Raw genomic sequence first — 21302 nt, 5'->3', positions numbered from 1 at the left:
ATAAATTAATTCTGAACCTTATAAACTGTTTTGGGGTAAGTGTCAAATAAGGCAAACTGTGAGCTGTATGACAAAGTGCATGCATGTGTGTGTGTGTATTGTCTCAGAGAAAATGGAGTTATTTTGTCCAAAATTTCTTTAATGACTCACGCAAAATCTCCTCCAAGTGTACAAATCAGCTGGGCTCCAAATACACTCCATAAAGAAAGGCCTCCATATTCCCAGGTCACTATTACAACACTATTGTCAGGAGACCACCTGACCAACTTAACAGCTCCTGTTTTGTTCCAAATGTCTGTTAAGAAACCACAGAAAAGTTAAGGATAAATGACTGCTTCATACTTAGTACTTTTTACAGCCTCTATCTTCAACTTGAAACAAGCAAAAAGGCATGTCTGCTTCAGTGAGATGAATTCAGTTCATTTAGGGCTATTTAAAATTAGTATGATCATCAGCCTGGGCCTGATTTAAGCAGAACAAACTCTGTACCCAAGTGATTCGTAAGAACCCAGAACCATTTCTTGCTGCTATTAGCTTAAATAACTATTGATATAACTGTGTGGTCTTAAAAACTCTTTGGCTTTGGGAAAATCAGTTTCTCTAAGATGGGAATAATATTTCCCTTGAGTAATTCAATACAATATCAAAGTACTCTACAAAGTATGAGGTGTTTCAAAATATAAAATATTTTGCCATGATCTCCATGTTTTTTCAGTAATATCAAAGGGAGTCAAATTAAAGCAAATTGAAGTTTAACCTTATGTTAGGATTAAGTAGGTAAACTCCAGCTTTGGCACTATAGATGCTTACATCTTCTTTTAACTAATAATATGTCTTCTAACCCTATATATAATTACTAAAGCGGAAAATTTCATTGCATAGTAAAATCCAAGTTTCTTTACTGCAGAGTTAAATGAAACATACCAGCATTTCCCATCAGGAATTCAACAAGATCTGTATGACCTTCTTTACAATTACAGTTCTTTACATCTGCAGTATTAATAAATTTTTGTTGTAAATATATCTGCTGCAAAGGGGTGGTATACAGATATTAGCCTACAAAAGACAGGCTTGGTTAACAGAGTAAAACTTTTTCCCTCTGCCTATGTTTGAATCCTCACATTACCATTTCCCACCATAATTCAGGTATATGAGTAACTGGTATTTATGTATATAAAAATGGGAACATGTCTAAGCAACATCATATCTTATTAGTATACTTTATACACTTAGGAGAGAAATTTAAATCCAAACCAAGAAAAAAATACAAACTCAAATCAAGGCTTATAAAACGAAAGCAATTCCATGTGCAAGGAAAAAAAAAAAGGTTTAGATGTGTATTTACTATCACAAAAAGCTGCTAGTGTTTTAGCTTATAAACAGTATTCCTATTATCCCAAGTAAACATATATATCTGTATATATATCTCTACATACACACATATGTACGTATTTTCCAAGCATTGTACACATGTTAAAAAAATCTAGGTACATAGATGTACAATAAAATAGTAATGATGGTTAACCTAATTTTCAAGTGGCAGGAATACAAAAAATTTATCTAGCTGGTAACCTACCGTAAACTTAAGATTGTGATAATTTGCATAATGAGAAAAATGTAAAAAATAATCCCCAAACTTGCTGTTACAGTTGAATTTGCAAGACAGAAAGGATGATCTCCAGGAGCCAGAAGAAAAAAACCAAAAGTGAGACTGGTTAGTGCTTGAATTAAGGCAGCCTAGGTGTGAAGAGTCAGAGAAGGCAATGGCACCCCACTCCAGTACTCTTGCCTGGAAAATCCCACGGATGGAGGAGCCTGGTAGGCTGCAGTCCATGGGGTCGCTAAGAGTCGGGTACGACTGAGCGACTTCACTTTCAATATTGACTTTCACTTTTCACTTTCCTGCATTGGAGCAGGAAATGGCAACCCACTCCAGTGTTCTTGCCTGGAGAATCCCAGGGATGGGGGAGCCTGGTGGGCTACCGTCTATGGGGTTGCACAGAGTCGGACACAACTGAAAGGACTTAGCAGCAGCAGGTGTGAAGAGTGGGAAGTGATGAGGCAAAAATAGTTGGAAATATAGGGACAGAAGGTTGGAATGGGACCTAGGTGTGACTAGGGAGTTGGGGGTCCTTATACAAAGACAAAAAAGGGGTTTCAGGGCAACATGAGTCTGAGAATCAGAATGGAAGCTGATGATCATGTAAGGATTCCTGATGTGCTGCCACCTATAAAAATCAGCCAGTGAAGCCAGAAGAAACATAGACGCTTATGTCTGTTCAAGAGGCAGGACAACACAAGTCTCCCAACATTTTAAGCAGCTGTATAGCCAAAAGTTACATAATCCAAAAGGGCAGCCCTCTCCCATAACAAAGACCACAAGAGCAGGAATTAGCAGATAACTAAAGGGAGAAATGGCATTCCAAGAACCTGAGAAAAGGAAACAACCTGAAAAATTCAGTACAGTGTTGTCAAACGATCAACAGAAGGGATCAACAGAACTTCCTGAAATGATGTAAATATTCTATATTTGCTTGGTCTAACAGACAGCCACTAAGCTGCATCAGGCTATTTAACATTTAGGTGTAAAGAGGCAACTGAGATTTCATAGTAATCCAAATCTATGCCCCCAAATCACTAATCCCAAAGAAGGTGAAGCTGAACGGTTCTATGATGACCTACAAGAGCTTTTAGAACTAACACCAAAAAAATAAAAGATGTCCTTTTCATCATAGGAGACTGGAGTGCAAAAGTAGGAAGTCAAGAGATAACCTGGAGTAACAGGCAAGTTTGACCTTGGAGTACAGAATGAAGCAGGGCAAAGGCTAACAGAGTTTTGTCAAGAGAACACGCTGGTCACAGCACACACCTTCTTCCAACAACACAAGAGATAACTCTACACATGGACATCACCAGAAGGCCAATACCAAAAACAAACTGATTATATTCTTCGCAGCCAAAGATGGAAAAGCTAAGCAAAAACAAGATGGGGAGGTGACTGTAGCTCAGATCATGAACTCCTTATTGAAGAAAGTAATAAAAACCACTAAGTCATTCAGGTTTAAATGAATCCCTAAATCAAATCCCTTACGATTATACAGTGGCGGTGACAAATAGATTCAAGGGATTAGATCTGACAGACGGAGTGCCTGAAGAACTATGGATGGAGGTTCAAACATTGTACAGGAGGCAGTGATCAAGACCATCCCCAAGAAAAAGAAATGCAAAAAGGCAAAATGGCTCTCTGAGGAGGTCTTACAGATAGCTATGAAAAGAAGAGAAGCAAAAGGCAAAGGAGAAAAGGACAGATATAACCATCTGAATGCAGAGTTCAAAAAAATAGCAATGAGAGATAAGAAAGCCTTCCTCAGTGATCAATGCAAAGAAAGAGGAAAACAATAGAATGGGAAAGACTAGAGATTTCTTCAAGAAAATTAGAGATACCACAGGAACATTTCATGCAATGATGGGCACAATAAAGGACAGAAATGGTATTGACCTAACAGAAGCAGAAGATACTAAGAAGAGGTGGCAACAATACACAAAAGATCTTCATGACCCAGATAATCACAATGATGTGATCACTCACCTAGAACCAGACATCCTGGAATGTGAAGTCAAGTAGGCCTTAGGAAGCATCACTATGAACAAAGCTAGTGAAGGTGATGGAATTCCAATTGAGCTAGTTCAAATCCTAAACAGTGATGCTTTTAAAGTGCTGCACTCAACATGCCAGCATATCTGGAAAACTCAGCTGTGGCCACAGGACAGGAAAAGGTCAGTGTTCATTCCAATCCCAAGAAAGGCAATGCCAAACTACTGTATAATTGCACTCATCTCACAGGCTAGCAAAGTAATGCTCAAAATTCGCCCAGTGAGGCTTCAATAGTATGTGAACCAAGAACGTCCAGATGTTCAAGCTGGATTTCAAAAAGGCAGAGGAACCAAAAATCAAACTGCCAACATCCACTGGATCACAGAAATACAAGAAAGTTCCAGAAAAACATATACTTCTGCTTTACTGACTAAAGCCTTTGTCTGTATGGATCACAACAAACTGTGGAAAATTCTTAGAGATGGGAATACCAGACCACCTTACCTGCCTCCTGAGAAATCTGTATGCAGGTCAAGAAGCAACTGTTAGAACCAGCCACGGAACAATGGACTGGTTCCAAATTGAGAAAGAAGTACATATAGGCTGCATATTGCCACCCTACTTATTTAACTTATATGAAGAAAATCATGCGAGATGCTGGGCTGGATGAGGCACAAGCTGAAATCAACACTGCTGGGAGAAACAGAATAACCTCAGATATGCAGATGACACCATCCTCATGGCAGAAAATGAAGAGGAACTAAAGAACTTCTTGATGAAAGTGAAAGAGGAGAGTGAAAAAGCTGGCTTAAAACTCAACATTCAAAAAATGAAGATCATAGTATCCAGTCACATCACTTCATGGCAAATAGATGGGAAACTGGAAATAGTGACAGACTTCATTGTCTTAGGCTCCAAAATCTTTGCAGATGGTGACTGCAGCCATGAAATTAAAGGACGATTGCTCCTTGGAAGAAAAGCTTTGACCAACCTAGACAGCATATTAAAAAGCAGAAACACTACTTTGCTGACAAAGGTCTGTCTAGTCAAAGCTATGGTTATTCCAGTGATCATGTATGGATGTGAGAGTTGGACCATAAAAAACGTGAGTGCTGAAGAATTGATGTTTTTCTTGAGAGTCCCTTGGACTGCAAGGAGACCAAACCAGTCAATCCTAAAGGAAATCAGTCCTGAATATCACTGGAAGGACTGATGCTGAAGCTCCAATATTTGGGCCACCTGATGTGAAGAAATGATTTATTGGTAAAGACCCTGATGTTGGGAAAGAGTGAAGGCAGGAGGAGAAGGGGAAGATGGAAGATGAGATGGCTGGATGGCACTGCCAACTCGATGGATATGAACTTGAGCAATCTCCGGAAAGTTGTGATGGACTGGGAAGCCTGGTGTGCTGCAGTCCACGGGGTCGCAAAGAGTCAGACGCGACTGAGCGACTAAACTGACTGAGCGACTAAACTGACTGAGGCAACTAAGAAACATTTTGATTTTCTTTTAGTTTCATTTAAATGACCACATGTGGTTATCGCACTGGACATCACATCAACAGTATGGATAAAAAAGAAACAGATAAAAGGGTTAGAAAACACAATCAAAATACACAACACCCTGTTCTTGCCAGCTGCAGCAAAAATTCTTTAGGAGATAAGAAAAAAAAAGCAACCTTTAAAAGCTATGCAATAAGAGTGATAAAAACTTAAGGAACTAATTTCTATTTCTGGCAATATAGCAAATTTGATAGCTGGAATGACTCTCCACACTGCAACAAGTAAAATGTTAAACAGAATACTTAAATATTTCAAAATATTAAAAAACACTGGGAGGTAAGTGAGTGTACAAACTGCTGTTGCCCTGAATTTTTCTGCCAAAACCTAGAGACCTGACTTTCACCTATGATGACTCTCAACATATGAGGAACAGAAGATAAAACTCAGAGCTTGGTCAAGACGGGGAATAGAAGATACCCATGTAATGCTGAGAATACAATGTCATATTCAAGGGAGAGTGAGAAATAAACTCTACCACATAGAAGGTGAAAAAAATAGCAAGAAGCACTTTCCTGTTTTTGCCCATGGTATTGAATGGAAAATAAAGAAGCTCCCCTGAGAATCTGCAACCACAAGCCAGTCCTCAGGCTCATCTAAAATCTGTATAACTTGTAGGATTCAAAAATGAAAAAAATCTCAAACAGAGAATATAATGCAAAGGCTTCAAGACTAATGTAGTTTTCCCAGGTGACTGGAAGAAACAAACAGATATCCTCTCAGCAAAAACTCATTTCAATCTAGTTTCTGCTTTCCTGATCAGAAAACATACATATGCTTTCTTTCCTCCTTTGTTCTTGACTCAAGAAGTAACAGTTGGGCCTTAGAAGTTAACCTGTGATCATGAAAGAAAAGGCCAAATGAATGCCAGTAGAAGCTTACCTTTGGATTTCTTGCCATTATAGAGAATAAATACTATTTGTTTAAGGGATAGTAAGTTGGGTTTTCTGTTAGTTTCAGTCAAACACATTTCCAATAATAACAGATTTTACACTTACTCCAGTGGACAGAATTCACCTAAGAGTCACAAAGGGAGTTCCAAGAGAGACTTTTTGTTTTGTTCACTACTGTGTACCAGCATTTAGAACAATGTCTGGCCTATAGTAGGTACTCAATAATTACTTGTTGAATGACTAAATGGAAATGAAGGCATAAAATAACAGAGGCAATGAAATTAGGAAAGAGTCTAAAGCAAAGCCCAGACAAGCAACATAGAGGCTACAACTAAGTGAGGATAAAGAAAACTGAATGGAAGATAAAAGAGGTCTCCCAGGAGACTCTAGTAGAAATCCTTGAGTCAGAGAGAATTGTTGTTACATGTTTTAATAATACTTGGCCTTTGGCATCCATCATCTAATTCAAATCAAAACTCACTACACATATTATCTGTAATTAAGAAGAAAGGGGAAAAAAAAAAAGAAGAGGACTCACCAGGATACTGTTTTGCTGTTAATTCTAGTTTATGAGACAGCTGCATGGCTCCAGTGGTGTTATCTATTGTATAAACCTGTACAGAACCACTGTGAAAATCAAAAAGACTTTCAGTGTAAAAAGACAAATACAAATATAAAAAACATGACTATGGAAATATGTTCTGCTGATAGTATAAACTAGAACACAACCATTTTGTAAATAATTTACAGTCATCTCATAATCTGAAACAAATGCATATTCTACAGTCTAGTGATTTCACCTATAGATATATCCTAGAAATATCCTTGTCTTTGTGACATATACAATGTTCATTATAAGACTTTAAGTGCAAACAAATGCCAACCATTCACATGTCCAGCAACGACAAAGGGAAGAGAAACTGTGGTATATTCATATAATAGTATACCATATAGAACTGAAAATGAATTTTTGTCCTATACCTTAAAATGGACAGCATCTCTCTCTACCCACCCATCTATCTATATATCTATATAAATAGTATAATTTCATTTCTATACTGTGAAAAACATCCAAAACATAGTAGTGAAATACATTTGTGGTAAAAATACACAAAGAACTAGTGCACACAAGTTCCAGATTAGTAACTGCCCTGGTAGAAAGAAGAATGTTTCACAGAAGAGGAGGAAGCAGGGGCTTCATCAGTTCAATACTGGTAATATGCTACTTTTCATTTTATATTATTTTTTGTACGTATACATTATCAGATCAGATCAGTCGCTCAGTCGTGTCTGACTCTTTGCGACCCCATGAATCGCAGCACGCCAGGCCTCCCTGTCCGTGACCAATTCCCGGAGTTCACTCAGACTCACGTCCATCGAGTCAGTGATGCCATCCAGCCATCTCATCCTCTGTCGTCCCCTTCTCCTCCTGCCCCCAATCCCTCCCAGCATCAGAGTCTTTTCCAATGAGTCAACTCTTCACATGAGGTGGCCAAAGTACTGGAGTTTCAGCTTTAGCATCATTCTTTCCAAAGAAATCCCAGGGCTGATCTCCTTTAGGATGGACTGGTTGGATCTCCTTGTAGTCCAAGGGACTCTCAAGAGTCTTCTCCAACACCACAGTTGAAAAGCATCAATTCTTTGGCGCTCAGCCTTCTTCACAGTCCAACTTTCACATCCATACATGACCACAGGAAAAACCATCTCCTTGACTAGACGAACCTTTGTTGGCAAAGTAATGTCTCTGCTTTTCAATATGCTATCTAGGTTGGTCATAACTTTCCTTCCAAGGAGTAAGCGTCTTTTAATTTCATGGCTGCAGTCACCATCTGCAGTGATTTTGGAGCCCAGAAAAATAAAGTCTGACACTGTTTTTCCATCTATTTGCCATGAAGTGATGGGATCGGATGCCATGATCTTTATTTTCTGAATGCTGAGCTTTAAGCCAACTTTTTCACTCTCCACTTTCACCTCCATCAAGAGGCTTTTTAGTTCCTCTTCACTTTCTGCCATAAGGGTGGTGTCATCTGCATATCTGAGGTTATTGATATTTCTCCCGGCAGTCTTGATTCCAGCTTGTGTTTTTCCAGTCCAGCATTTCTCATGATGTACTCTGCGTATAAGTTAAACAAGCAGGGTGACAATATACAGCCTTGACGAACTCCTTTTCCTATTTGGAACCAGTCTGTTGTTCCATGTCCAGTTCTAACTGTTGCTTCCTGACCTAAATACAAATTTCTCAAGAGGCAGATCAGGTGGTCTGGTATTCCCATCTCTTTCAGAATTTCCCACAGTTTATTGTGATCCACACAATCAAAGGCTTTGGCATAGTCAATAAAGCAGAAACAGAATGTTTTTCTGGAACTCTCTTGCTTTTTCCATGATCCAGCGGATGTTGGCAATTTGATCTCTGGTTCCTCTGCCTTTTCTAAAACCAGCTTGAACATCAGGAAGTTCACGGTTTACATATTGCTGAAGCCTGGCTTGGAGAATTTTGAGCATTACTTTACTAGCGTGTGAGATGAGTGCAGTTGTGCAGTAGTTTGAGCGTTCTTTGGCATTGCCTTTCTTTGGGACCGGAATGAAAACTGACCTTTTCCAGTCCTGTGGCCACTGCTGAGTTTTCCAAATTTGCTGGCATATTGAGTGCAGCACTTTCACAGCTTCATCTTTCAGGATTTGGAATAGCTCAACTGGAATTCCATCACCTCCACTAGCTTTGTTCGTAGTGATGCTTTCTAAGGCCCACTTGACTTCACATTCCAGGATATCTGGCTCTAGGTTAGTGATCACACCATTGTGATTATCTGGGTCATGAAGATCTTTTTTGTACAGTTCTTCTGTGTATTCTTGCCATCTCTTCTTATTATCTTCTGCTTCTGTTAGGTCCATACCATTTCTGTCCTTTATCGAGCCTATCTTTATACATACTCGTATATCTATGATATGTGTTATGATTCTGTTAAAAAAATTTTTTAGAAGGGTCAAACTGTTACAAAGGGCCAGAAACCAAGAGAGTTTTTCTATTACATCTAAGCTACATTTCAAAATTGAACTACAATAATCATAAAAAACACCATTTCTCCTTACATGGCTATTCTCAGGTCAAAATTTAACATCAATGTTGTTTTTAAAATGATTTAAACCCAAGGCTGCTTCTGCACATACCAGGATGACACCAAGCATATGACTGCCAGAATGTTCTGACCCTAATGTGTAATCCTTCAAGGTAGGAGAAGTCAGACGGTCTCCTCACAGCAGCTCTGATCGGTTTCCAGCCAGGCCTAACTCTTAAGGATCAGAATGGGACTAAAAACACCTGCAACAACAGGCTGCTTAAAGCTATCCCATAGCTCCCTGATGCTCTGTTTTTAAATTCCTTTTTTTCTGTTTCATTTTGTATCCTTTCTCTTGCTATGTTCTTCAAGTATATTAATCTTTTCTTCTGTAATATTTGATTTGGGTCTTTTATCTTCCACATTTCAATTTAATACTCAAAAGAAGTTCTCTCTTTGTGCCACTCTCTCCTCTCTGGTGTCTGGTCTGTGATCCCCTGCTGCTTTGGTCTCCCAGACTTTCATTTGCACACACTCAGTCCAGGGAATCTGCCAGGCTCTGTCTCCCCATCCACGTGCTGGAAACTCTCTCAAAGAAATTAAAACTGGGACAGTTGAAGAGCTGTTTTTTTTTAAATTTTTTTATTTAGATTCTCATCTCTCAGGGACCACTGTCCTTTGTTGCCTGATGTCCTATGTCTTGAATTTGAAATAGCTGTTTCATCTCTTTGTCCATTTTCTTGACTATTTCAGGTGGGAGAGAAAATCTGATCTGTTATTTCAACCTGTCAGAAGACAAATGCCTGGAACATCTATCCGGACTACCTGCCCAATTAGCTACCTTGCAGAGACATAGCACTAAGTGGCTAGCAGGTATTGTTTTTGCTTTGCATCTAAAATTGTCAAGTGCTAACTCTGGGTTGCTGAGCTCTAATAAGTCAGTGAGGAATCCAGATATCTCTAATATAAGAAGTAGGTGTTAATAATTACAAAAGATTGACAATTTAAGTATTTATAGTGCCTATATTCTTTTTCTTTCCATTTCTCATAAGCCCAAAATTATTTTTTTTATTAAAAAACTACCTACTAATCTCAAAACAAAAAAACTTCTATAATAAAGATATACGTAGCTATTATCACTACAAGTAATCAAATTTAGTTCATCAATATTGAGACAGCTTGATGCTATTGCTACATGATGTCACAGGAAGTACAAAACATCACCTATGACAAAAGTGTCTAACTAGAATCTAATCAAACCTTAAATACAAGGGTAAGAATAAGGTTTTAAACTGGTATCCTAAAAGAAAGTGACTTTCTACAGAACTCTAAGGACACCAGCTACAGACAGATTAATTGTTCAAAGTAAGTACTAAGAGATCAGGGCTAGAAGCCACTAGTAGGATATGTCACGTAGCTATAATCACAAAAATTTCATCCCAACCCACAATCATGCCGTAAGAAGGGCTGATTCTGCCCCAACTCATGAAAACCGAGGTGACTAAAAGACTGAAGGCCAAGATTCCATTTTCATCCTGGAAGAAGGGTTGAAATCCTCGATTCTAATCTGGCCTTGCTATACCCCTGGGTGCTAGCCCTGAATGCAGATGATGTAGAAGTGCACACCCACCACTGTTCCTATCTGTGAGCTTCCTACTAATTTGACTGTAATGGTTCAGTAAGAACCACCTTCAAGGTTCAAACAGGTGTTACAGAAAGTAATTAAATGCCATTATGAGAAAACATAACAAGACACTTTAGAATGTAGGATATTCTATAAACAACTGACCTAGACTCTTAAAAAAAAGTTAATATCATAAAAATAACAAAGGCATTATAGGTTGGCACAAAAGTAACTGCAATTTTGCACTGCTGAACTTTGCTGTTTGACACTGGAATATGTTCTTAAATAAATGTGGTTATGTTATACATCATTTTAATGGGCATTTCTCGCTTTTTTTTTTGCTAATGACTTATTACTTGCTGTTTATATTTATTTTACACTAGGGAAATGATGTTAGACAAAAAGCAAATTTGAGGGATTTTCTTATTTAAGTTCAAAATGGGTTACAAAGCAGCAGAGACAACTTGTAACATCAACAACGCATTTGGCCTGGAAACTGCTAATGAACATACGGGGCAGTGGTGGTTCAATTAGTTTTGCAAACAAGATGAGAGCCCTGAAGAGGAGAAGTGCAGTGGCCAGCCATCAGAATTTGACAACAACCGAGAGGATCATCAAAGCTGATCCTCCTGTAACTAGAAGTTGCCAAAGAATTCAACATTGACTGTTCTACAGTCATTCGGCATTTGAAGCACTTTCTGGAAAGATGAAAAAGTTCGATAAGTGGGTGCCTCATAAGCTGACCACAAATCAAAAAATCATCGTTCTGAAGCATCATCTTCTCTTATTCTATGCAACAATGAACTATTTCTAGATCAGACTGTGACATGTGACAAAAAGTGGATTTTACATAGCAACTGGCAATGATCAGCTCAGTGGTTGAACTGAGAAGAAGCTCCAAAGCACTTCCCAAAGCCAAGCTTGTACCAAAAAAAAATAGTCATGGTCAGTATTTGGTGGTCTGATCCACTACAGCTTTCCAAATCCCAGCGAAACTACTACACCTGAGAAATATGCGCAGCAAATCAATGAGCTGCACTGATGCACTGAAAACTGCAATGCCTGCAGCCAGCACTGGTCAACAGAATGTGCCCAGTTCTTCCACATGTCACACAATCAATGCTTCAAAAGATGAATGAATGGGGCTATAAAGTTTTGCCTCATCCACCATATTCATCTGACCTCTCCCCAGCCGACTACTACTTCTTCAAGCAGCTCAACTTTTTTGCAGGGAAAATGCTTTCACAACCAGCAGGACACAGAAAATGCTTTCCAAGTGTTTATTAAATTCTGAAGCACAGATTTTTACACCACAGAAATAAACTTATTTCTCTCTGGCAAAAATGTGTTGATTGTAATGGTTCCTATTTTTATTAATACAGATGTGTGTGAGCCTAGTTATAATGATTTAAAATTCATCATCCGAAACCACGATTACTTTTGTACTAAGAATTTTTATAGGCAAAAGGTAACTAAAGAGAAATGATAACCAAATATAATTCATGAATTTTGAATGATTCTGACTAAAAAAAGAGAGATATAAAGGAAATTTGGTGGCAATTAGGTTAGTCTGAATATGAATGAGTTTTAGATCTTATTGAGGATTTATCATTAATTTACCCATGCATTTGATTAAAGATTGTGTGTCTATGTAAGAGAAAATGAATTAGGAAGGGACTGGGAGACATGATTAGGAAGTAGGAGTGATAAAATTTATATTGGCTAGCAATGTTCTATTTCTTGACCAAGTTGTGAAAAGATGGATGCTTGTACTATAATTATTTGTAAAACTGTGACTATCTTGATTACACACTTCCCCATTTGTTTTTATTTTATAATATGAAAATTACAAAGGGTATTATAAGTTATATGTCAATAAATTTGACAGTGTATATGAAAGAAACCAATTCCTAGAAAAATATAACTTGCCAAAATGACTGAGGAAGAGATAGAAAAATCTGAATCTTCTGTAAGGCTATTTTTAAAATGAACTGGCATTCAATTTTACTTTGAAAACCTTCATCATTTGAATCAAGTCAAGAAAATGATTTTACAAATGAGCTTTAAATGTGCTTGTTAACTAAGGCACACTCACTAACTCAAAGGCAAGTCAACACTGATGTCTTAAAAAGAAAGGATTAGGGGCTTCCCTGGTGGCTCAGAGGTAAAGAATCCACCTGCAGCAGACATAGGTTTGATCTCTGGTCCAGGAGGCTTCTACACGCTGTGGAGCAACCAAGCCCATGTGCCGTAACTCTACATCTCAGGAGCCAAGCCCATGTGCCACAACTACTGAAACTTGTGCCCCCTAGAGCCTGTGTTCCACAACAAGAGAAGCCATCTGCAATGAGAAGTCCAGTGGCCCCCACTCACCACAACTAGAGAAAATCCTGTACAGCAACTGAAGACCCAGCACAGCCAAAAATAAACAAAACCTCCTCCTGATGTTATTTAAAACAATAAAGAACCTAAATTTTAACTGATTTAACCTTAACTTGTGACTCAATTTCCTACCACTGAAAAAAAGCTCACAAATTAAAACACCTAATCTCCAAAACCCTTTATATTTGCTTGCTTCAATTAAAATACTTTTACATTTTATATTAAGGTTGATTCATAAATTATAAAAGGCACAACAAAATTCCTAAGTGTGTTAATAAGAACATCTTATGTTTTTTAAAAAAATTATTTTTGGCAATAAGTCTTAAAATACAGGCATCTACATTTATTACCTCGCACAACCAAATGCCATCAGTCGATACTTGTTATTTACTGCTACACAAGTTCCATCAACAACATCTTGTGGCCAAACTCCATGAAGCTGCTAAAATTAAGAAAAATAGTTAAGATTTAAAATGTGTTCTCCAAATATACTTCAATTAACATAATTCCCCTTCAGTAAACATAATTTCATAAGGTTTTATATGGTTCTTTATATGGTTTCATCTGGATAGGAAAACATCCCATCAGGACTACCATCTGGATTCTTTCCCTTAAAATCTCAATTTCATTAACTGGTTTAATAAATATTTCCAGATGAGCTCAGTCCAGTGCTAATTCATTTATAAAACACTAAAAGATGGATATCTGATCTCTAAATTCAAATTAATTGAAGACAATTTTCCTATTAAAATGTAAACCTCTTGATGGTAGAAACTGCATCTAACTTACTCACTATTCTTCTTCTTCCCACTTAGCACATAGTGTTTAACTTTCCCAATCAATGGGAATTAGTCAATTTTATTTGGTCTATCTCGTCTCTTGAGAAACCTGTATGGGGGTCAAGAAGTAACAGAACCCTGTATGGAATAATTGAATGGCTCAGGATAGAGAAAGGAGTATGACAAAGCTGTTTATTGTCACCCTGTTTATTTAACTTATACACAGAGCACATCATGCAAAATGCCAGGCTGGATGAATTACAAGCTGGAATCAAGACTGTCGGGAGAAATATCAACAATCTGAGATATGTGGATGACACCACTCTAATGGCAGAAAGCAAAGAGGAACTAAACAGCCTCTTGATGAAGGTGAAGGAGTAGAGTGAAAAAGCCAGCTTAAAACTCAATATTAAAAAAAACTTAAGATCATGGCATCCAGTATCATCACTTCACGGCAAACAGAAGGGGAAAAGGTGGAAGCAGCGACAGATTCCTCTTCTTAGGCTCTAAAATCACTGCAGATGGTGACTGCCGCTATGAAACTCGAAGACGATTGCTTCTTGGTAGGAAAGCCATGACAAACCTAGTCAGTATGTTAAAAAGCAAAGACATCACTTTGCCAACAAAGGTCCCTTATAGTCAAGGCTATGGTCTTTCCAGTAGTCATGTACCAATGTGAGAGCTGGACAATAAAGAAGGCAGAGTGCTGGAGAACTGATGCTTTGAATTGTGGTGCTGGAGAAGACTCTTAGGAGTCCCTTGGAAAGCAAGGAGATCAAACTGGTCAATCTTAAAGGAAATCAACCCTGAATACTCTTTGGAAGGACTGGTGCTGAAACTGAAACTCCAATACTATGGCTACTTGATGCAAACAGCTGACTCAACTGGAAAAGACCCTGATGCTGGCAAAGACTGAAGGCAGAAGGAGAAGAGGGTGACAGAGGATGAGATGGTTGGATGGCATCACTGATTCAATGGACATGATCTTTGGCAAACTCCAGGAGATGGTGAGGGACAAGGAAGCCTGGTGTGCTGTAGTCCTTAGGGTCTTGAAGAGTCGGACATGACTCGGGGCTGAACAACAACGACATTCTTTAGAAGTGATTAATGATTTGTCAATTGCTTACTATTCTCTTTTACTCTTTTGCTTTATAGTATAATAGCATGGTATATGGCAGCCTAACATTACATCTCAGATCTACCACTCACTTGTAAAAATGACTTTGTGACATTTTCAAGCTTCAGTTTTCTTTTCTGTAATTACCTCTTAGAGTGTTTTGAAGTTTAAATGGGAGTAGATATATTCAATACATGTAACCCACTTAATATAATGCCTGGAATTCAACAAGTTAAATAAGCTTTGATGAATAAATGATATTAAGCTTTATATACTACTTAATTTTGAATACAGACACAGATTCAACTCTACTGTCTGTTTTTATTTGTCAGATCAAGGGCATCTTAGATCATATATTCTAAGGTAAAGGTCACCATGACTGCTAGTTTAGTAAGCACAAAAATTAGCACACTACAATACAGCACTTTATTTTTGGATTCTCACAACAGTAAACATTAGATGATCCGATATAATTAAGCTGTTCAAAACATAATACTATAGATTTTTTAAAATTCCTAAATAAACTATATAATCTACTATCTAAATATGAAATGTTTGCTTCTTTGTAGGAGTTTTATTTATTTTACTTTAATAATAAAACTATACTTCAGATAATGGAAAATGGCAAAAGAGAGCAATGAGCATTATTTCTTTGGACTACTGTCTAGACTGGAATTCATTCATTCATCCCTACCATAAAAGTCTTCCAGGCACCCACTATTCACCAGATGCTGCTCTAGATACTGAGGATACTGCAGATATTCAAACATACTAAAATCCTCAGCTGTATCCCTGCCTTACATTTGTTAAGAGACTGACAAGTTTAAAAAATTGTACAGTATTATGCAGAAAGTTGGTAAATGCTACAAAAAAAATAATAAAACAATTATGGAGAAGAGAGTGTATGGGGAAAGGATGTAATATTAAACTATTTTCCCTATGATGAAGGTGCCTCTCAAGGAAAGTACTGAAAGAGATAGAGCAACAGAAAGGCCCTGTCACAGCAGCATTTCTGGCATGTTCAAAGATAAAAGAAACTTGTGTGGCTGGAGTGGAGTGGAATAAGGGAAGAAGTAGTAAAGGAGGTAACGGATGAAATAGCAGGCCAGATTTATAGGGCTTTGAAAGCCACCATGATGAGACCTTTGACTTTTTCTCCATTTCATATATAGGGAGTCATCTGGAGAGTCTTTAATTTTTTTAACCCTTTCTATTATAAATTATGATACATTAAAGAAAAATACCAAAACCAAAAATGTACATCATAATAATATCACAAAGGAAACACTTGTGAAATTACCACTCAGCTAGGAATTACGAGTACTGAAAGTCTCCCAATAGTGTCACTCCTGATCAATATACCCTCACCCCAACCACAAAATTAACCAATATCCAGATTTACATGGTAATCACTTTCTTCTTTTCCTTTAAACTATTAACACTTAAACATGCACATACAAACTCTAATTCAGAGCTGCCTAGGTTTTAAGACTTCCTTCTGCTTTATGTAAAATAGAATCACAGCACATACTTTTTTGTGTCTGGCTGTTTCCACTGAATATTTTTGTGAGATTCATCCATATTGTTGCATACAGTCTTGTTTGCGCATTGCTCATTTTAGCTCACTGGGCCTCTGGCCTCCCCTAGCCTCTGAATTCCTTACTGTTCTGTTAGCTCTCCAAAGCCTTTAAGCACATTAAAAAAATTATTTCTTCTCCAGCTTTTCTAGTTGACCCCAGCAGGTTTTGTCCTAAAACTCTAGTCCTACTAAAGGGTTCTGAGCAGAGGAGTGGCATAGTCTGACATATTTTAATAGATGTGTCTACTGTAGTTTTACAGTGTATATTGTAAGTTATACATAGTGTATATGTGTGTGTGTGTGTATATGATGTGTATATAGATGTGTATACTGTATAGTGGCTGTAAATTTGTACAGCCATTATAGAATGCCAAACAGGAGTTTTTATAAGGCACTTAAATAATTTCTAATATAAATACACCATTAGAGTATTTCCCAATTACCAGTAATACATATGTAATGTTTTCATGTAACTTATATTTTCTACTTATAACTTCCTTAATAATGTCCATCTACTTTTCATTATTTAAATCCTTAAATTACTAGAAAATTTTCTTTAACCAAATACTAATAAAAGCTGATATTCAGAAATGAGTCAATTACCTTCCAGCTCTAACATGTTTATTTTCAGGAAATAAATTTAAATCCCAAACATACGTCAACAAAATGAAAAGGCAGTCTACTGAATGGGAGAAAATATTTGCAGATCACATATGTGACAAAAGGTTATATTCAAAATATATAAAGAACTCATGTATTTAATAACAAAAAAATTGATTAAAAAAGGGGGCAGATGATCTGAACAGACATTTTTCTAAAGAACACATCAGATCAGATCAGTCGCTCAGGCGTGTCCAACTCTTTGCGAGCCCATGAATCGCAGCATGCCAGGCCTCCCTGTCCATCACCAACTCCCGGAGTTCACTCAGACTCACGTCCATCGAGTCAGTGAAGCCATCCAGCCATCTCATCCTCTGTCGTCCCCTTCTCCTCCTGTCCACAATCCCTCCCAGCATCAGAGTCTTTTCCAATGAGTAAACTCTTCGCGTGAGGTGGCCAAAGTACTGGAGTTTCAGCTTTAGCATCATTCCTTCCAAAGAAATCCCAGGGCTGATCTCCTTCAGAATGGACTGGCTGGATCTCCTTGCAGTCCAAGGGACTCTCAAGAGTCTTCTCCAACACCACAGTTCAAAACCATCAATTCTTCGGCGCTCAGCTTTCTTCACAGTCCAACTCTCACATCCATACATGACTACTGGAAAAACCATAGCCTTGACTAGATGGACCTTTGTTGGCAAAGTAATGTCTCTGCTTTTCAATATGCTATCTAGGTTAGTCATAACTTTCCTTCCAAGGAGTAAGTGTCTTTTACTTTCATGGCTGTAATCACCATTTGCAGTGATTTTGGAGCCCCAAAAAATAAAGTCTGACACTGTTTCCACTGTTTCTCCATCTATTTCCCATGAAGTGGTGGGACCGTAAGGATACCCAAAAAGTACCTGAAAAGATGCTCAACACCACTAATATAAGAGAAACGCACATCAAAACCACAATGAGATGTTACCTAACACCTGTCAGAATGGCTGTTATCAAAAAGACAAGAAATAATTAAGTGCTGGGACAATGGGAGAAAAAGGAACCCTTATGCATTCCTGATGGCAATGTAAATTTGTACAGCTACTATACATCCATGTTCAATGCAACATTGTTTATAAAAGCCAAAATATGGAAACACTTAAGTGTTCACTGATGGATGAATGGATAGAGAAAATTTGGTATATGTACATACACACACACAAAACGGAATACAGTTGAATCAAACAACATGAGGGTTAGGGGTACCTATCCCCCACAGTAGAAAATACACACACAACTTTACAGCTGGCCCTCCATATCCATGGGTCTGTATCTGTAGATTCAAGCAATTGCAGATTATAGAGTACCACAGTGTGTATTTATTAAAAAAAATCCAGGTGTCAGTGGACCTGTGCAGTTCAAATCTATGTTGTTCAAGGGTCAACTGTGTTTAGCCATAAGGAAGAATGAAATCTTGCCTTTTACAATATGCTGAGTGAAATAAATTAGGCGAGAAAGCTGATACCATATAGAAAAATATACTTTAACAACTTAAAATTCTTTCCAGTTAGAGAGAGTAGGCTGAACATGAATATTTAGTTTCTCTGACTCTTAAAACCCCAAATGTGTAAGTTGGCAAGGACAGAATGGGAGAGGAGGTAGTATCAGAAAATTTTGTAAGCTGGGAAGCAAGCGTATGAGTAGAGTCCTTCACTAGCAGTAAGGAACACTTTGAAAAACAGTCAAATTTGCATTATAGGTTACACAAAGGGCTTGGGGAATTAAAATATCTCTTAAAAGCTGAACTAAAAGCAGCAGGACTGGTTCAAAGACTGTTTATTCAATGCCTGGGTCTGCTTAGGTTACCTCCCACTCTGAGCAGCTAAGGAATATTCTACCTCCACTCCAAGAGAAAACTGAAAATTTTCTTTAGAGAAAAACAAGACAAAAATCTCAGTGGTCTCTAAACAACACTGAAAATAGGGATACGTGGGAGTTTACTTCCTGAATTTGGAATCTCTAGTCTAACTCTTTCATAACTCAAAATCCCAAAATACTGGGCCAGCCAGGTACATCGTCTTTGGAGAAGACTGGATAAGGCGTGGGGAGGAAAAAAATAACCCAGTTAGCTCACGTTATGAAGAGCACAGTCAACCAAACCCACCAAATCCCACACAGCCTTCGGGGAATCCAGATTTTTATTCTGGGTCTTTGTCACAACCAAATTCATACATTAACTAATCAAATATTTACCATTAACTCTGAAAGGATCTAAGAGTAAAGGAATATAGGGAATCCTTAGGATGATGATGATGGACAGCCCCCACATGCAGCTGTGTTAAAGGTATGCATAGCAAGCAATCCATCCAGAAGAATCCAAGAGAAATTTCTTCAAGATGACGAAACAAATACTAATACAATCAAAATCACATTATCTATATTGGAATGATGGGAAGAACTTACAGACGTTGTGGGACCAGGGAAGAGGGAAGTAAACAGTCATTTTCCACAATGGCAAGTCAATAAACACAGCCTAAAAACTAAAAACTACAGGAAATACTCAGAGTAGTGGAGATAAACAGCAAAATAACCAATAAAGGAGTAAAAAGTAGTTGCCTCTGAGAATGAACACTGGGCATGAAGAGAGGAAAGGAACGATCCCTTTTCATTAACATGTCAAAAGACTTCCTTGTTTATGTATAGTTAAGACTTCTTTGTTTATGTTAGTTGTATGTATAGCTTTGATAAAAAAAAAATTAACCACTCCTAAAATCTTAAATAAGGAAAACTGGAGGGGGATTTAATGAAGATGAAAATTAATAAATGCAAAATTGAAAAACAAACATTGAAAGTAAATCCTACCTCTGCAGTAAATCTACTTGACACTGGTGTAATAAATCCAACTTTACCATCATTAAACACAACAGCAAATCCATCAAGTGTGGCACAGTATTCCATGTCTCTAATGTGCACATCTGCAAAACCCAGGAATGAACCTGCTGATGAAAAAATAAGTATTTGAAATATGAATATAAATATAGTAAATTAATTCTCTTACACTTTTGCTTGCAAACCATGTAAGAACAGTTAAAAGGTCGAAATTTGAAGACCTAACAGCACTGAACAAACTACTCCTTCCTACACACACACGCACACTCACTCAACTCACTCTCCTTTTCTTCCCTTGCATAATTAATTTCAAAGTAGAAAAATCAATGTTCATCCATAGAAAATATCTGTCTATATTATATAAAATATTAAACACCTGGTTCTATCTCATGTAAAAAGTATTACTACCTCTAGATGACTGCAGGTCTACTGAAAAGGGTACTGTACAAAGATTAATAGCTTTCCTCCCATTTGTCATTCCTTCCCAGTGAATAAGATGAAGAAGTCCATCAGAAGTAGCAACCAGGAGATCTTCCAGCACAGACTGCAAACTGTAGGGAAGCAATAAGCAATTTATCAGTTATCTTTTAAGAAAAGCATACTGGGAAAGCAATGAATATAACTGCTCTGAAGAATATTCAAGCAAAGACCATGAAACCACTTATAAAACTGCCATTTATCAACAATTTCACTATACAGTAGTTTATCCATGTATAATTCAATCTAGATCAGAAATTCTGGGGGGAAAAAAAAAAGACCATAGTTGCTATTATTACAAACCTGACGGACTGAGTTTAAAAACCAGACACACTGAAATGACAGATTAGAAGATGGAAGGATAAGTGAAGCTGAGAAGAAAGGAAAGAGGCAGAGAAACCATAAAAATGAACTAATGATAGAATGACAGTCTAGAGCTAGGGATCGTAGTGGTTCCCATTCTCTACCCCTGTCCAAGAGAACTTTCACCAGTGATGGAGATATTCCGTAATCCGTACTACTGAACACAGTAGCCGTTAGCCATGTGTGGTGACCGCACATTTGAAATACCGAATGAGTGTAACAAAAACACTAAATTTTAAGTTTTATTTTATCTACAATTAACATTTAAGTCACTTCATTTGACTAGTGGCTACTGTCATGGAAAACACAGTTCCAGACCACAGTATTTCTAAGGTATCACAGAATCTCCTGTTAAACGGTCTGGGCTCTGTGACAGGCGCTATGCTTGTCGAAGATTCAAAGGTGAAGAAATA

At 37.6% G+C, this 21302-nt stretch overlaps 1 protein-coding gene across 1 annotated transcript in view; it reads right to left on the bottom strand.

Moving 5' to 3' along the window:
• The window catches only part of RIC1 (RAB6A GEF complex partner 1), a 145067-nt gene that overhangs the window by 35837 nt on the left and 87928 nt on the right, over window positions 1-21302 (bottom strand). Inside the window, exons 5-10 of the mRNA XM_010833826.1 lie at window positions 20458-20600; window positions 20023-20159; window positions 13460-13551; window positions 6586-6674; window positions 925-990; window positions 151-295 (exon numbers count right to left, since the gene is read on the bottom strand). Coding sequence (XP_010832128.1) covers window positions 151-295; window positions 925-990; window positions 6586-6674; window positions 13460-13551; window positions 20023-20159; window positions 20458-20600 — 672 coding nt within the window. The remainder of the gene's footprint in view (window positions 1-150; window positions 296-924; window positions 991-6585; window positions 6675-13459; window positions 13552-20022; window positions 20160-20457; window positions 20601-21302) is intronic.

Source organism: Bison bison, unplaced genomic scaffold (assembly GCF_000754665.1).
Source record: "Bison bison bison isolate TAMUID 2011002044 unplaced genomic scaffold, Bison_UMD1.0 scf7180017863936, whole genome shotgun sequence".
In the NCBI taxonomy this organism is placed as follows: Eukaryota; Metazoa; Chordata; class Mammalia; order Artiodactyla; family Bovidae; genus Bison; species Bison bison.
This window is presented reverse-complemented; position numbering and strand designations above follow the sequence as displayed.